At 40.2% G+C, this 16,501-nt stretch overlaps 1 protein-coding gene across 1 annotated transcript; it reads left to right on the plus strand.

The window, feature by feature from the left end:
* The first annotated feature begins 4,208 nt into the window (after nucleotides 1-4,208).
* On the plus strand, nucleotides 4,209-16,202 carry LOC100692601 (protein polybromo-1). Its single transcript, XM_013269244.3, has 30 exons — nucleotides 4,209-4,228; nucleotides 4,544-4,693; nucleotides 4,824-4,921; nucleotides 5,039-5,186; nucleotides 5,290-5,439; nucleotides 6,902-7,018; nucleotides 7,132-7,200; nucleotides 7,288-7,386; nucleotides 7,467-7,552; nucleotides 7,644-7,729; nucleotides 7,839-8,055; nucleotides 8,375-8,516; nucleotides 8,721-8,815; nucleotides 8,917-9,196; nucleotides 9,588-9,693; nucleotides 9,787-10,426; nucleotides 10,516-10,727; nucleotides 10,844-11,029; nucleotides 11,137-11,294; nucleotides 11,380-11,631; nucleotides 11,715-11,860; nucleotides 12,115-12,272; nucleotides 12,376-12,559; nucleotides 12,861-13,062; nucleotides 13,165-13,366; nucleotides 13,517-13,669; nucleotides 14,151-14,312; nucleotides 14,689-14,738; nucleotides 15,409-15,622; nucleotides 15,792-16,202. The coding sequence occupies exons 2-30, from the start codon at nucleotides 4,553-4,555 to the stop codon at nucleotides 15,953-15,955; spliced, it is 4,917 nt and encodes a 1,638-aa protein (XP_013124698.2). The 5' UTR covers nucleotides 4,209-4,228; nucleotides 4,544-4,552; the 3' UTR covers nucleotides 15,956-16,202.
* Nucleotides 16,203-16,501: the final 299 nt, after the last annotated feature.

Here is a 16,501-nt window from a genome sequence, read left to right on the forward strand (position 1 = left end):
ATTTCTAAATACCACAGTAGAAGAATTGAGAATAACTACTTTATTGTCACTCAACAAGATCAATGTTCATAGTAGTGAATCTCTCAGTAAAAGGATTTAAAGCTGGGTGACAGGTTTCCCCAGTGTCCTCTTATTGCCTAAGAAATCTGATATTGTCCTTTCTTCTGGGGCTTTGGAAGATAAATTCTGTGCCTCAAGTCATTTCTGACTATGGCATGACCATTTGGCCAACTACCTTCAGAACTTAATTTGATGTATAAATTACGTTATAGATAACTTATAAATGATTCATTCTGCCACGTGTCTATGTTTTCCATTTTTTTTCCAGGTCTTCAGGATTGGGAGGACATCAAACCCCCTTCTGCTATTTCTAGAAATTCCCATGTCTTCCTAGATCTTATTCTTTTTTGTCATCTCTTATCAAATAAGACTCGGGCTGGAGGTGGAAAAGCTGAAGATGCTATGATTTTTATTGGGAGTGACCACAATTGACAGCTCAGGCTGAGCAGTTTTAAGAGAAAGGTAGAGAGGCAAGGCTGGGAAGGTCTGGACATTCTCAAGAGGGACAGCGGAGATACTGGACAAAAGATGTTAAATATGTAGCTGCCATTCATGGATTTAGTGAAGGAGAACATGCAGAGGCTTGGTTGTCAAAGAGAACGCTAGGGATAGGGTGAGGTGGTGCCTTCACTGTGGTGACCACTAAAGGTTGCAGCCAAAAGAGGAAAAAAACATTATTGATATATTTCAAAGCATTTTTAAACCTTATGCGCATACTGCAAAACCTTAAAAGAAGAAGAAGAAAAAGACATGACGCAACATTATGGATGCAATTGGAGGTACAGCCGGTGATCTACTACTCAGAAGGTTGGTGGTTCAATCCCTGGCTGCTCCAGTCTGCATGCCAAATATCCACGGGCCAGATTCTAACTCCAAGTTACCGTTTAGGTAAGTCTGACAGCTCAATAGGTTTTTTGAGTTACAAAAAAGAGGTTTAATGGCGCAGTAAAAGTTGGTAAAATCATTTTGAACTAACCGGAAGTCCATTTGCGCTCCTTTTCATGTCCAGTTTGACCCTGTTTATTTACAATTCTGGCATTGGATAGTTTATATATACTAACGTAGTCCCTATTACGCCAACTGCTTATCGAACAAACCCCACAGTAAAGTGACAAGAGAAGAAAAGTAATTCCAATAATGTAAATGCGCACTTATAACTACGTCAAATCAATCTGCACTTTTATTGTGAAGGTAGGAAAACGGAAATGAAGGTTACATTGGCGAAAACGTTACAGTTCTGTCCCCCTGTCTAAAATCGATAAGTGATTGGCTTACTTGATGGTTAAGATTTTGTGGGTGTATTGCCGTGTTCACAAAAGGTAAGCACACAGCCATGTCAAGTGGCAAAACGTGTGTGTGTGTTTTTTTCCTCACACAAGTGTCGTCGGTGCACATAACGGTAGCTTTGTAACGTTAGTCGTCGTTACAGTGATGCCTTTGTCTCGGCTTTAACCCACCAGGTAACGTTAAGGCTAACCGTTAACTGTAGCTAAGGCTAGCTGCTCCGAGGTGTGTACCTGTCCACGCTGAGTGACAGACACTCAGGTGGGTGGATAGCTGCCGTTCTGCATGCTAGGCTGCTGATGTGTGCACACTGGACTGCAGCCTGTGCGCAGCTGCTGGGGAGCATTAAGGGAGAGCTGTTAACATTCTTGGCGAGTCAGACCTCCAGACATACCAGCATCATTGCCGCGCACTAAGAGAAATGTCATTCGAGGTGAAAGCAGTGAGCTGCTGGCACTGTAGCAATTAACAACGTAAAATAAGGTACTTAAAACCTACTGGGAGAGCAGAGGGTTTGTTTATTAAAAAAAAAAAAAAAAAGCCTTCATTTTCCTATTTTTTTTCTCCCGAAAGTATAAGTCAAATAACTTTAAGTTCATCATTTTAAATTAAAGCTCCAACGTGCCTTTATGGTCCTCCTTACACTGTACACTATGCCAATACTATATTTTTTTATTACAGTTATTGACATTTCTGTGTTTAGGCCTATTGTTTGATATCACATATGTATGAGGATCACTACTGTTTACTCTGTAAATAAGTAAAGTTAGTTTTAGATGTAGACTAAGTTTTGTACTAGTACTGCATTTCTACACGGGATATAGTAGCCAAACATCTGCATTACGTTTACTGAGAGCAGTGGCCAATGTTCACCTATTATGCCGGATAAATCCTACTTTGCTTATTTCACAAAGAGGTATGAATGACAACAATAACACTGATCATGTGCTACTTTGTCATTTTACACATCAGCGTTGGTACAAGAGTTAACAGCTGGAGCATCCTCACTTTCTGTACATTAAAGAATATTCCTGTGTAATGTAAAAATGTCATATTTATTATAAAAGTAACCATAAGAATACAACAATGTGTGTATTTCACAATCCACACTTTAAATGGCTATGTATGTATTAAAAAAATTTAAGCCACGGGCTATATTGACTTGGAGTGCGGTATTTTAGAGATGGTTTTGGATTCATCTACAGCCTGGTTTGCATGTTCTCCCTGCAACAGTGTGGGTTTCTTCTGGGTACACAGTGTAAACACAGTCGGTAGTTTTAAATGGGTTTGAATGCCAGGTACATAATGGGTATCAAGTACACCCTACGTGAAACTAACTTCTTTATTAGGTAAACCTGTCTAAGTCCTTGTTAATATAACTAATATTTAATCAGCAAATCACATGCGAATGCAATTTATTCAACAATGCAAAGACCAAGTATATGTAGTCGGGATGACCGGCTGAAGTTCAAACCGTGCATCAGAATTGGGTGAAAAAAGGTGATTTAATCACTTTGAACATGTTTCTTGGTGCAAGACGGGCTATTTCAGAAACTGCTGATCTACTGGGATTTTCCCACACAGCCATCTCTAGAGGTTTGCAGAGAATGATCCGAAAAAGGAAAAATATCCAGTGAAGGGCAGTTCTCTGGATAAAAATGCCTCGTTGATGCCAGAGGTTAGAGGAGAATGGCTAGACTGCTTTGAGCTGATAGGAAGGGAACAATAACTCAAATAACCACTCATTACAACCAAGGTATGGAGAAGAGCATCTCTGAATGCAAATCATGTTGATACTTGTCAAATCACCATGCCTTGGTTAAGCCTGATTGTTGTGTTGTAATAGTGCTGGTGATATTTTCTTTACCCACTTCAACCCCTTCTTAAACTGAGCATCATCCAAATGCCACAACCTATCTGAGTAATGTTTCTGACCATGTCCATCCCTTTATGACCATAGTGCATCCATCTTCTGATGCCTGCTTCCAGCAGGATAATGTGCAATGTCACAAAACCGGTTTCTTGAAAATGACATTGCACTCAAATGGTCACCACAGTCACCAGATCTTGACTGAATAAAGGACCTTTGCAATGTGGTAGAACGACATATTGGTATTATGGATATACAGCCCATAAATCTGCAGCAACTATGTGATGCTATCATGTCAATGTGGACCAAAATCGCTGAGAAATGTTCCCAGCGCCCTGTTAGATTGACGTCACAAAGAATGATTGTATTTCTGAAGGCAAAAGGGAGACCAGCCTAGTACTAGCGAAGTGTATCTAATATAGTGCCTGTTGAATGCATGTGTAAAGGACTTTGAGTTGGGAATAAGATTAGTAACTACTAACTGAACTGATACTAATAACTACTGCTGAACCCCCACAGAGTGACAGTGGATAAACAGCCATTCATTTCAGTGGGAGTCTCTTATGCTCCCCATTCTCATACTCATTTAAGCTTTACTTGCTTAGATTTGTAATCATTTTCATAACGATTAGTCATGCAGTGTGGTTGTGTGTACAACAAAGGGTTTGAGGAAATTGTTTTTACTGACATTCTTATGTAAAACATAGGAAAATTGTTCTTGATCTCACTGAGACCCCTTTAACTAAATACTTAATTGCTAAGTCTTTTACCATAACGAGAAGTAACATGACTTATCGCCAGTTTTTCAAAGTGAAAGTGTATGCCAGAAATCCAGAATACTTGAGAAACCTGCATTTTCTTGTTAAATGAAGAAAATGACAGCCACACTGTATGCTTTGAGCCTGATTCCTTTGTGTTTATTTTCTGCCCTTTTCACACCATTTGCAGTACCTGTTGCGTTTAAGGATGAGAGGATCTGTCAAGAAGGGGAAGAGACCAGTTCTAAACCTTAAGGCAACTTTTTACGTTTAATCCATGAAGTCATTGTAGTGAGATTTCGAGACCACATTTTCTGTAGGTATAGGAAATCACATGACAAATTGTCTACTTTATGTTCATCCCCTTTGAGTCCAAGGAAAGTCACAGCAGCACCGCCGTGAACAGCGGGCATTTCAAATCTTTTGACTTCACTACCTTAATATCAGTTTATATTTTTCATGAGTGACAATCTTATCATCTGCTTCTGATACAGTACAACTGAGTATAGCTCTGATGATTCTGTGCATTATTTCCCAAATACTGTTACTTAATTGGACTTTGTCTTCTCAGGGGTTCGTCATGGCCTTGAAAAGGAGAAGGGCGACGTCTCCCTCTAGCAGTGTGAGTGGAGGAGATTTTGACGATAGCCAGGCTTCATCGTTAGTGCCTTCATTTGGGAGAAAGAGGAGAAGGACCTCAAACATTCCTACTGTGGATCCTGTAATTTTACAAATTTCAGTTACCATTTCTTAAAAAATGAACTGTGAGAATTATAGTACCACACTGACCGTAAGTATTTAATGATGAAAAGGGTGTGGGTGTTTTTAAGTGTTTAAATTTTGCCTTACAGATAGCTGTATGCCACGAACTATACAACACAATCAGAGATTACAAGGATGACCATGGGAGGATGTTGTGTGAGCTCTTCATCAGAGCCCCAAAAAGAAGGTGATGAGAGGGATGAGTGATCACTAGATATACTTACATCATTAAAATCCTATAATAACAATCACAAAATTTGAAATTTTATACAAATATTACAAAAAAAGTATAATTTTCCCACAGGAATCAGCCAGACTATTACCACGTGGTGTCTCAGCCTATTGACATGATGAAGATCCAGCAGAAATTAAAGATGGAGGAATACGACGATGTTGAACAACTAACTAGTGACTTTCAACTTTTATTCAACAATGCAAAGACTTATTATAAGGTAACAAATAGATATTTAAGCTCTAATTGGTTTAACATATTTGTAGAGGAAATGTACGGTCCAGAGTATGAACATAAAATGAATTTGTCTTGCTCTAATGTAGTCGGACAGTCCAGAATACAGAGCAGCCTGTAAACTGTGGGACCTTTACCTGCGCACCAAGAATGAGTTTGTTCAGCGAGGGGAATACGATGAAGATGATGAAGATGGATATGATGCACAAGACAACCCTGGAGGATCTACTGAAGACGAGGTGCATTTTATGGATACATTGTTATTCTTCAGTATCAGCCATCTTCTGGCCAGGATCAGTATTGAATCAGCTCTCAGTGTATTTTGTTAGTAATCAACAAAGTTTCTACACTTCGTAGTTGTCCCTCAGTTGCATTTTTAGTACAGCTCTAGTTAGTGTAGTTTTGATCAAAGCTAAAAATTATTTTAGCCGTATTAGCCCTGCAACAACTGGAGTGTCCCATTCTTTGCACTATTTCACACTTGCATATAAACAGGGGTGCACATAAGTGGTCTGCAGGTGCGCATTCGCTGTCAAAATAAAAGACACGCACCAGATAAGAAGTTGCAACGCGCGTTTGCGTACATAAGATTTTCTGGAGGAGGACAGACATTTGTTTAGAACTCTTAAAGATGTCGAAGAAGCAAGCTCCTTTAAGCAATTACTTTGGTGTTCCTCCACCTCCAAAGAAATGTCAGAAGGAGTCCGAACCGCAAAAGAAGTGCGTATTCTCAAAAAAGTGGTTGCAGGAGGTGAGCTGGCTTCAAACAAATGATGAATGCACAGAGATTTGGTGCAGAATATGCCGTGAAAATCCCACTCTAGCGGATAAAAACAGTGCCTTTTATATGTACGCAAACGCGTGTTGCAATTTCTTATCTGATGCACGTCTTTTATTTTGACAGCGAATGCGCACCTGCGAACCACTTATGTGCACCCCTGCATATAAATGAAGTATTTCACTGGGTTTTCGGTTTTTCAGGGGATTGGCAAACAGAAAAGTTTGATTTGGGATATTTGTAGTTTATATTCAGGTTATTTTATTTCCTTTACTTACCATCACAGCTATGTTTTAAAATTTTACCAGTGCTAATCCCACCAGAAAACCAAAACCAGAAATCTACAAACATGGGATTGCTGTGTTAAAATATGAGTCACACAAGCAAACTAACCAATAAATTCAGCAACAGAGTAACAGGTTGTTGCTTTTTTATTTCTGACTGCAGCCTAAGCTCCAGAAACACTGTGAATATAGCCTACAGTTAAAATGTAGGGATTAATTAACTCCATCATGCTCTTTAAACAACAAGATTTCTCCAGAGGTTAATTTGTTAATATAGCTGATCCACTTTATGTGTAGTAATTATGAGAAAAATAATAATGAATTATAAAAAAATTAATTGAATGTGTGATTTAATAATAATGCATTATGTAAACCTTTTATGCAAAGATACTAACACTGATGTTAACAAAAGATGTAGTGACCGGATGGGACTTGAAGTTATTCTGAAGATATTGCAGTTGCACTTCTGTCATGTGAAACATTTAACTCATCTGTTTTAAGGACTTTTAAATTCAGTCCCAGCAGTAACAGGTCTAAACCCATCTTTTACTGTGTCAGTGTTTATACAGTCTGCAGCTGACATGACTAAAGATGATACTGTATTTTGCTGCTTGACTGATGTGAATACTTGTATATCAGAGCGCACCTACCTGTTTGAAAGAACTCCTTGAGCAGCTCCTTGATGCTGTGGTGTCGTACACTGAGCCTACTGGTCGCCTTGTCAGCGAGCTGTTCCAGAAGCTTCCCTCCAAAATGGTACGAGAACCTTCAGTATGACTTGAAAAATGAAACATAAAATTCATAAATTCATCAACATAAAATAAAATAAGTTTGTTTAGTTTGATCTGCAGTTTGCCTTTTTCATTTAGCAATACCCAGATTATTATGCCATCATTAAGGAACCAATAGATCTGAAAATCATCGCTCAAAAGATTCAGGTACAGTTATACTTTGTTGTTAAATTATAATTTAGTGTTTTTAAATATTTTCTTAATGAAATGTCTAACCAATACTTTTACTTTTAGTTGGGCCATTATAGGAGTGTGGGTGCCATGGCTAAGGACATAGACTTACTGGTCAAGAATGCCAAAACCTACAATGAGCCTGGATCACAGGTGTTTAAGGTCAGCGTGCATCTGAAAGCACAACGCAGGCTATCGCTGGTGTCCAACACGCTAACTTGTGACTTGCTGTTGTGTTGCAGGATGCAAACACCATTAAAAAGATTTTTGCGCAAAAGAAGTCAGAGATGGAACATGGAGAGCCAATCAAGTCCAGCATTCGTATCAGGTACTTAACACCTGGAATAATGTAGAGAGAAGTTGTGTTAACTGTGTGGTTTTGACTCGGCTCTTTAAATTTTTCTGTCTGACTTTGCAAGGAATAGAAGATCTGCACAGGGAGACCGCCTCTCAGCTATCACCATGGCTCTTCAGTATGAAAGTGATGAGGAAGGCATACTCTCCGGTACATCATCATCTCATTGTTAAACTGTTGGATGTTGATTAAGTTGCTCTTTACGGTGTTGTAACAGAGATTGTGCCATTGGCCATTTATCTCCTCCTGTGTTTGACAGGGTCTGTCCACTATGATGAGGGAGAATCAGAGGCAGAGAGTATGACCTCTAACATGGACATGAGTAATCCCATCTTCCAGCTGTACGAAGCTGTGCGCGGTGCCAGGAACAGCCAGGGCCAGCTGATTTCTGAGCCTTTCCTGCAGCTGCCGTCCAGGAAAGACTACCCAGACTACTACCACCAGATTAGTCAGCCCATCTGCCTCCATCAGATCAAGTATGACAGAACTGTGTTTTCATAGTGCTGTTTTCATGCTCTTAAACTTGTTTTTTTTTTTTGCTTTTTTTTGCTTTTTTTTGGTAAAATTATTTGTAGTTCAGAATAGAAAGAAAACTTCATTTTCTTATATTGGCAAATATCAGCTTGTTTTGTTCCTCATTTGTTCTTTAATGTTTTCATCACTGATTTGTTTTTTTCACCTGCATTGTGTCTTTTTTATCTTATGCGGGAAAATGTGGCATCAAACACACTCACTGTACAGTTCAGTTTTTCTGTGCCCTCCTTCCCAAATGTGAGAGCCCATAATTCCCCACAGGAACAAGATGAAGAACAATGAGTATGAGAGTGTTGAGCAAATCGACTCAGACCTGACGTTGATGTTTGAGAATGCCAAGCGCTACAATGTTCCTCACTCTTCCATCTACAAGCGCGCTCTAAAACTTCAGCACATTCAGCAGGTCAGTGCCTGGCTGTTCCTTGTAGTTGTGCGTCTATGTTGGGTTTGCTTGGACGTTCTCTTTAAAAAAAAAAAAGAGCTCCTTTATGAATTATTAAAGATTACACCTTTCTGTCAGTTTTGTGGTGGGTTTTTTTGTTGTTGTTTTTATTTATGTAAAATAATGATTGTAACTCCGCATTGTTTTTTTTCACCTTTCACCTAGATGAAGAGAAAGGAGCTTTTACAGAGAGATGATGATGATGGAGACAGCATGCTCTCCTCTGCCACCTCTGACACCAGTAGCACAAAAAGAAAAAGGTGCACTTTGTCACGTACTTTTCAATTCTCTGAAGTTGGTCATTTCTTGGAAAGGGGATACCTGTGTGACAGTTCTTTGGTGGTTTCTCTCTGGTTTCTAGTCACAAGAAGAATACGAAGAAAAACAGGATGAAAGCTCTCTTTGCTGCTGTGACTGAGGCGCGAGAAGCCGGCACTGGTCGCAGATTGTGTGACCTCTTCATGGTCAAGCCTTCAAAGAAGGACTATCCCGATTACTACAAAGTCATCCTGGAACCAATGGATCTGAGGACCATAGAGCACAATATCCGCTCAGACAAGTACCTTACCGAAGACTCGATGCTGGAAGATATGAAGCTGATGTTTCGCAATGCACGACACTACAATGAAGAAGGCTCTCAGGTTTGATGCGCCTCCCTTTATTAATACATTTTAGAGATCCCAGTTACTTGTCCTGTATTTTCTAAAGTTAAAGAAGCTAATTTTTTTCTTGTTCCTGAAGACGATTCCTTCTTTCACTATTAGAGTAGATAGTATGACAAAAATCAAAGGTCTCCTTTGAGCTTTTAATTCTTTTCTATCATATACACACCCCTATGAACTTGAAGCTCAGACTTTATTTATTAAAACTAAATATCTTTAATATCATAATCTAAGCCACGCAGTTCTGTCAGCGGAGCCACTTCAAATCTTTTGTTTTCAAGGGGCAGCCAATCAAAGGCAAGTTGGCTTGTTTGACACAGAGATTGAACCTAGAGGGCGTCTACCCTGAACTTCTGCATTGTATCTGTAGGTCTACAACGATGCAGACGTCCTGGAGAAGATCATGAAAGACAAGCGCAAAGAGCTTGGCCCAGCAACTGATGATGATGACATGATGTCCCCAAAGTTGAAAATAAGTATGGCACTCAAATAACATAATCAAACAATATATTCAAATATGTAAATTTCATATCTATCAAGAATTAGAAATGTTACTACTTCTGTTGCAGGAAAGAACAGCATTAGTCTAAAGAAGTCCAAGTATTTAACACCTCTACAGCAGAAACTGCATGAGCTTTACGAAGCTGTCAAGAACTACACTGATAAGCGGGGCCGTCGTCTCAGCACGATCTTCCTGCGGCTGCCATCTCGTGCTGAGCTGCCTGACTATTACATCGCCATCAAGAAACCTGTGGACATGGAGAAGATCAGGAGCCACATGTTGGCTAACAAGTACCAGGATGTAGACGCTCTGGTTGAGGACTTGGTGCTCATGTTCAACAACGCCTGCACTTACAATGAGCCCGAGTCTCTGATTTACCGCGATGCTCTGTTGCTGCACAGGGTGCTGTTAGAGACGAGGCGTGACCAGGAGGGAGGAGAGGATGCCCATGTACCCGATGTGCCTCGCCTCATCCAGGAACTCATTCGCAGCCTCTTTGTTTCTGTGCTCGGCCACCAAGATGATGAGGGACGTTGTTACAGCGATTCACTCGCTGAGATCCCAGCTGTTGATCCTGCTAACCCAGAGAAGCCGTCGCTCAATTTTGAGATTATCAGAAATAATGTGGATCGAGGCCATTACAAGAGATTGGATGTATTTCAGGACCACATGTTTGAAGTGTTGGAGAAGGCCAGAAGACTGAATCGGTAAAGTATTGCTGAGCATTGTATACAAAACTAAATCAGCGCTTATTAAAAGAAGCAGAAGTTTGTGTTACAACATTTGTTCATTACAGGACAGACTCTGAGATCTTTGAAGATGCTGTGGAGCTGCAGCAGTTCTTCATACGTATCAGAGATGAACTGTGTAAGAACGGAGAGATCTTGATGTCCCCAGCGCTCAGCTATACCTCTAAACATCTGCATAGTGATGTCGAAAAGGAGAAGAAAGAGAAGCTTCCTAAGGAGTTTGAAGAGGACAAAATTAAGAGAGAAGAGGAGAAAATGGGTATTATGTCAAACACTTCATGTATTAAAACTAACAGTCCATAAAAAATGCTATCATTGACTAAGATGCATCTGTGCATATAGCCTTGTGTTGCTGAAAATGTGGTGAATTCGCAGAAGCAGAGAAGAGGGAGGATCCTGTTGGAGGATCATGGCAGTCGGGCCTACAGCGCACATACAGTCAGGACTGCAGCTTCAAGGACAGTATGTACCATGTGGGAGACTACGTGTACGTGGAGCCTGCGGAGCCTAACCTCCAGCCCCATATAATCTACATTGAGCGTCTTTGGCAAGACGACACCGGTCAGTCTGTTAACACCAATTAAATTATTTTGTCATTAAAACAAAAATCATATTGATATTTTCAGGCAGTAAAGCTGAGTAATTTTTTCCACTGCTTATACACACAGGGGAAAAGTGGCTATATGGCTGCTGGTTCTATAGGCCAAATGAAACATTTCATCTGGCTACAAGGAAATTCCTGGAGAAGGAAGTTTTTAAGAGTGACTATTATAACAAAGCTCCTGTCAGCAAGATTCTGGGAAAATGTGTGGTCATGTTTGTGAAGGTAATTCACTGCTTTTTGTTCTTTTTAGATAAATAATAGGTTTTGTTTTATGGCGGCTGTGTTTTAAATGCACTTTTCATTGAAGGAATACTTCAAGCTTCATCCTGAAGGCTTCAGAGCGGAGGATGTTTATGTCTGTGAGTCCCGTTACTCTGCCAAGTCCAAGTCCTTCAAGAAGATCAAGATGTGGACGATGCCCCTGAGCTCCGTTCGGTTTGTTCCCAGAGAGGTACCCCTTCCTGTAGTCCGTGTGGCGTCCATTTTTGCCCAGAAACAGGAGGAGAAGCCACCAGAGATTGCAGATGAAAGCAAGATTACAAATGGTATAATAGACAAGGTAAATAGTGATTTTATTGCTTCTATAAAAACTGCTAGTGTACATATAATTATCGCAGTCAGCAAAATGATTTGTGTTTGCAGGAAAGGGAAGATGTCCCATTGGATGTGACCAATGGGGAGCCAGGGTGTCAGTACTACGAGCAACTCTGCTACAACAACCTGTGGCTTAAAGTAGGAGACTGCGTTTACATTGCTTCTCATGGACTTGTGCCCCACCGAGTTGGCAGGTAGAGTAGCTGCACCCATGAAAGTGGCAGTGGTCTGTAAGTGCTGTCAGCATTTCTGTTATGACAGAGAAAAGTTCATATTTTGCGTAATTATAAAGATATGTTTATAACTCAGTTTGCTTTTTCCAAACTGCCATTTGGAATATGTCTCATGCTTCCCTGCAGTTATCATTATTTAAACTCTATTGTTTGTATGCTGATAATAGTTAATCAAATGCTTAAAAACAGTGTCTTTTATATTTTTTATTGAACAGGATTGAAAAAATGTGGATGCGCGATGGAGCGGGTTACTTTTTTGGTCCCATCTTTATTCATCCTGAAGAAACAGAGCATGAACCCACAAAGATGTTCTATAAGAAGGAAGTGTTTCTCAGCAACCTGGAGGAGACTTGTCCCATGACCTGCATCATAGGTACCCTAAACAGAACACCATCAGTTTTGTGTACTACTTTATGACTATAATATTATCAGTAGAATCCTTAAAAGCATTAATTAAATCTGTTCTGATTTCACAGGAAAGTGTGTCGTGTCATCTTTCAAAGACTATTTGTCATGCCGGCCGACTGAAGTGCCTGAAGAGAACGTTCTGCTTTGTGAGAGCCGCTACATTGAGAGTGAGAAGCAGATGAAGAAATTCAAAGGTCTGAAGCGCTTCTCACTCTCTGGGAAGGTGGTGGAGGATGAAATCTACTATTTTAGGTGAACACTCTGTACGCTACGTATGCCTATCATTGTTGGTTGCTGAAAAACCAAGACCTTTCAGCTAGTGTTAAAGAGCAAAGTAATAAATCTTTTATTGGGCCAAACTGTTTTAAAGACTGGCATAATTTGCATAGAGACAGCTGATCTTTTCATACTGGATGAATATTATTTCTATTGCCATCCATGTATGTATTTGAGTTATTGAAAGGAGAACTTAAAGCAAATAGCAAGCAAGCTTTTCCTAACTGAAGAATTTATTTGAAAAAGAAGAATAAATTGCACTGAATGTCTTGTACAGGAAGCTTATAGTACCCCAGAAAGAGCCATCCCCTCTGTTAGATAGGAAAATTGAGGAACTGGAAGCCAAGTTTGCTGACATGACTGATGAAGAGCTAGAGGATCTTGGGGATGATGATGGCGAGCTAGGGGACCAGACTCTTCCACAGATGCAGTCTTCCATGTCTAGTGACATGGATATCATGCCTTACACTCCCCCGCAGGTTAGTATGATGTTTGAAAGTAATTATTAGGGAGTTAAATAATTTTGAGCAATAATAATTGTGTGGTATTTTTATGGATTATTCCCCTTTGATTGGTTACAGTCAACTCCAAAGTCCATAAAAGGGCTTTCAAAGAAGGAAGGCTCAAAGAGGAAGATCAACATGAGTGGGTACATCCTGTTCAGCAGTGAGATGCGAGCGGTGATCAAAGCTCAGCACCCAGACTTTTCCTTTGGAGAGTTGAGCCGTCTTGTTGGCACAGAGTGGAGGAACCTGGACAGTTCCAGGAAAGCAGAGTATGAAGGTGAGTATTTTATTTAATATTCTTATTCAGTTAATAGCATAGAGATTGATTGATTGATCGATTGACTGAATCTATCGATCCACTTATTTATGGCTCAGAAATTGTGAATGATGAAGTTAACACTTTATTCTTGTATTTCTTGTGTTTCAGAGCGAGCAGCTAAAGTGGCCGAGCAACAGGAGCGTGAGAGGGCCCAGCATCAGACGTCCCCTAGAGCAGGTACCCCAGTAGGGGCACTGATGGGGGTGGTGCCTCCCCCAACCCCCATGGGGATGCTAAATCCCAGCATGACGCCTGTGTCAGGTAACCCCTCATAGATGCAGATGGATCCCCAGTGCACACTACAAGGCTGGAATAAGAAGCTTAACTGCTAGAATTACTCACATTTTCAATTTCATTTTTGTGTTTTCATTTTGCTGTGATTTTCTTTTATTTTGCCTCTAACATTATTTCACCTAATTCATAAACTTAAATGGTGCATAACACCCATTATGCATCACCCAAACACATAATAAAAATCGTAGAATCTGCATTTCAGTTGGATCATGGAGTGTCCTAGACATGAAAGGGTGGTGTACACCATTTAAGGATTTGTATGGTAAAATGAATGCTTGGCCATGCTGCACATACACTAAAATGATTTTGTGCACATTTCCCATTTGTGTGACCTTTTCCATTCATTTATGATTAAACCATATAGTAACATATAACTGCATGCCTGGTAGTGAACGCACGTTTGACTAATGCATGTTGCTTTTTTGTGTTACTACTGTTCCTTCCTAAGAAGGTAGGATGGGTGCATATAGGTCAGCTATGATGCCCCTGCAAGGACATGTTGAAGGCATGGTTAGTATGACTGGCATACCACCACATCACATGGGGTTGCCTGTCTTTCCCCAACATCTCCTGCGCGTTATGCCTGGGTTCCCTGGAATACCATACTTTGGTAAGAGTGCTGTCATAGCCACACCACCTGTCAAGCAGTTGCTTCCTGTCTACCAATCTGACTTGCTGGAGGGGCTACCTGTACCAATAGGCTGAGGTCCTTATGTTGATGACTAGACAGCTGAGAGCACATAGTCTCAACAAGGACTTGGGTATTTATGCAGCTCATTACCAACAGACCTGATGGTAATGTGTTTCCATAACCTTGATTATGATGCTAATAAATCCACATGTGATCATTTTTTTAACGATTGGCATTTCTGAAATTCCTAAAAACGCTGGTTAATTTCTAGTATTGTATTTTTAACATAGTATTTGGAATATAAACCAGTAGCACTTGGCTGGCTCCAATTTGTCATGGATTAATATCTTTTCAGGTATCAATGGAGTAGGTGGACCTGGAGCAGGAAGTGTTCATGGATCTCAGGTAATCAGTTGGGCTCTGAAATAGAAATCCCCTAAAGCTCTATATAAGATTTTTCTCTAGATATAGTTTGCAACCTTGATGCAGATGTGTGTTTGGATATAAGCCTGGAAATCATCAGGTCATTGGTTTAAAGTTTACATCAAACAACTTTAATACAGAGTACTTGAAAAACATCTTTAATGTTTGCACTTTATTTAGCTCCCTCCCAGAAAGTGTACCTTTATGCCATTTGCATTTTTATACCTCAGAGTTTGTGGATCTGCTAAATCGTGAACGTAGGAGTTTGAAATTGATACCACAGGTATATCTACTGATAATTTTGGACAAGTTCGAATCCTAGTGACCTTAACCTCAAGGTCAGAGGTCAACTTTTCTGAAAATCTTGTAAATACAATAACTCAAGAAAGAAGTCACCTAGGTTTGTCAAATTTATACCATACTTGCATCTACTAGGAGGGGTAGCACTGGCAGCAGCCAGCATTTTGTAGCTTTGTACACATGTCAGTACTGATGATGATCAAATGTAATGTGAATGTCCTTTTTATATTTTTTTCCTGCTTGTAAAGCCCTTTGAACCTCCACATGTGATATTGGGCTGTATAAAGAAATTGAGTGGAATTGAGCTGAATTATAGCTGAATCAGAGAAATAATGGAGTTTATTATCTTTAGATGGGTTTGGTTGGCCCAGGACAGCAGGCTCCACCACCGTACCCTGGTCAGGCTCAGATAGGACAACCTGCACTGCAGCAGCCATCGACCCCGGTGTTTGTGTCCCCACCTGCCAAAAATCAGCGAGTGCTCCACTCTGAGGCTTACCTGAGATACATCGAGGGCCTTACAGCAGAATCCCCAACTGTTAGCAAGTGGGACCAAGCTCTCTCAGGTTAATTTTATACTTCAATAGTTAGCCATTCAGCCTACATAGAAAGGTAGTTTTCAATAGTAGAAATATCTTCACATACTGCACATATTTCTTATCCATGAATACCAATATTTTGTTTAATTGTACTTTTTTCATATTCATCATTGATTTAATGTCTTTGCAATTTCAGTTCAAAAGCAAGATGTGCGTTTGACAAAAGAGCAAGAGAGCAGACTGCCGTCCCACTGGCTGAAGAGTAAGGGCGCCCACAAGACAATGGCAGATGCACTTTGGCGACTACGGGACCTGATGCTGCGGGATACCCTGAACATCCGTCAGATGCACAACCTGTAGCATGCTCATACTGCGAGCCTCTGTTCCGAAACCTGTGAGACAGGATGAGGGTTAAGCTCACTAAAAAGTCTTTACTTTGTGTTGTCATAATAAAAAGAAATGTTTGCATTCAGACAAGCTGCTTTCTGTGTTGATGCCGTTTTCTGTTTTACAGTTTAAATATGCTGTTCAAAGTGCATTATTGTTATTGACTGTCATTCTGTACTGAAGGATTTCACGCGTTCACAATTAAAATGTGAAGAGTTCAGCACGGCTGCGTTCCTTGACTCATTTGGTGTTTGTTTATGTTTGAGAAGTAGTACAGCAGCTGTCTGTATCCATTACATTTCAGTAACACATGCTGCACTCCTGCATTTTTCACATTGCTCTGCATCATGTTTTCCTAATGGTCGTGTGGCCGAACTTATTCCAGACCTATTATTAGCCTAGAGAATATGACTTCCTTTTTTCTATTTCTTCCACTTGCCTTGCCTTGCTTTGCCCTACTCTCTTGTATACTTTGTCTTCCCTTCTACTGTGCGGCCACTTCTTTTTCATTTTCAACAC

The sequence above is a fragment of the Oreochromis niloticus genome, linkage group LG5 (assembly GCF_001858045.2).
Source record: "Oreochromis niloticus isolate F11D_XX linkage group LG5, O_niloticus_UMD_NMBU, whole genome shotgun sequence".
Classification (NCBI taxonomy): Eukaryota; Metazoa; Chordata; class Actinopteri; order Cichliformes; family Cichlidae; genus Oreochromis; species Oreochromis niloticus.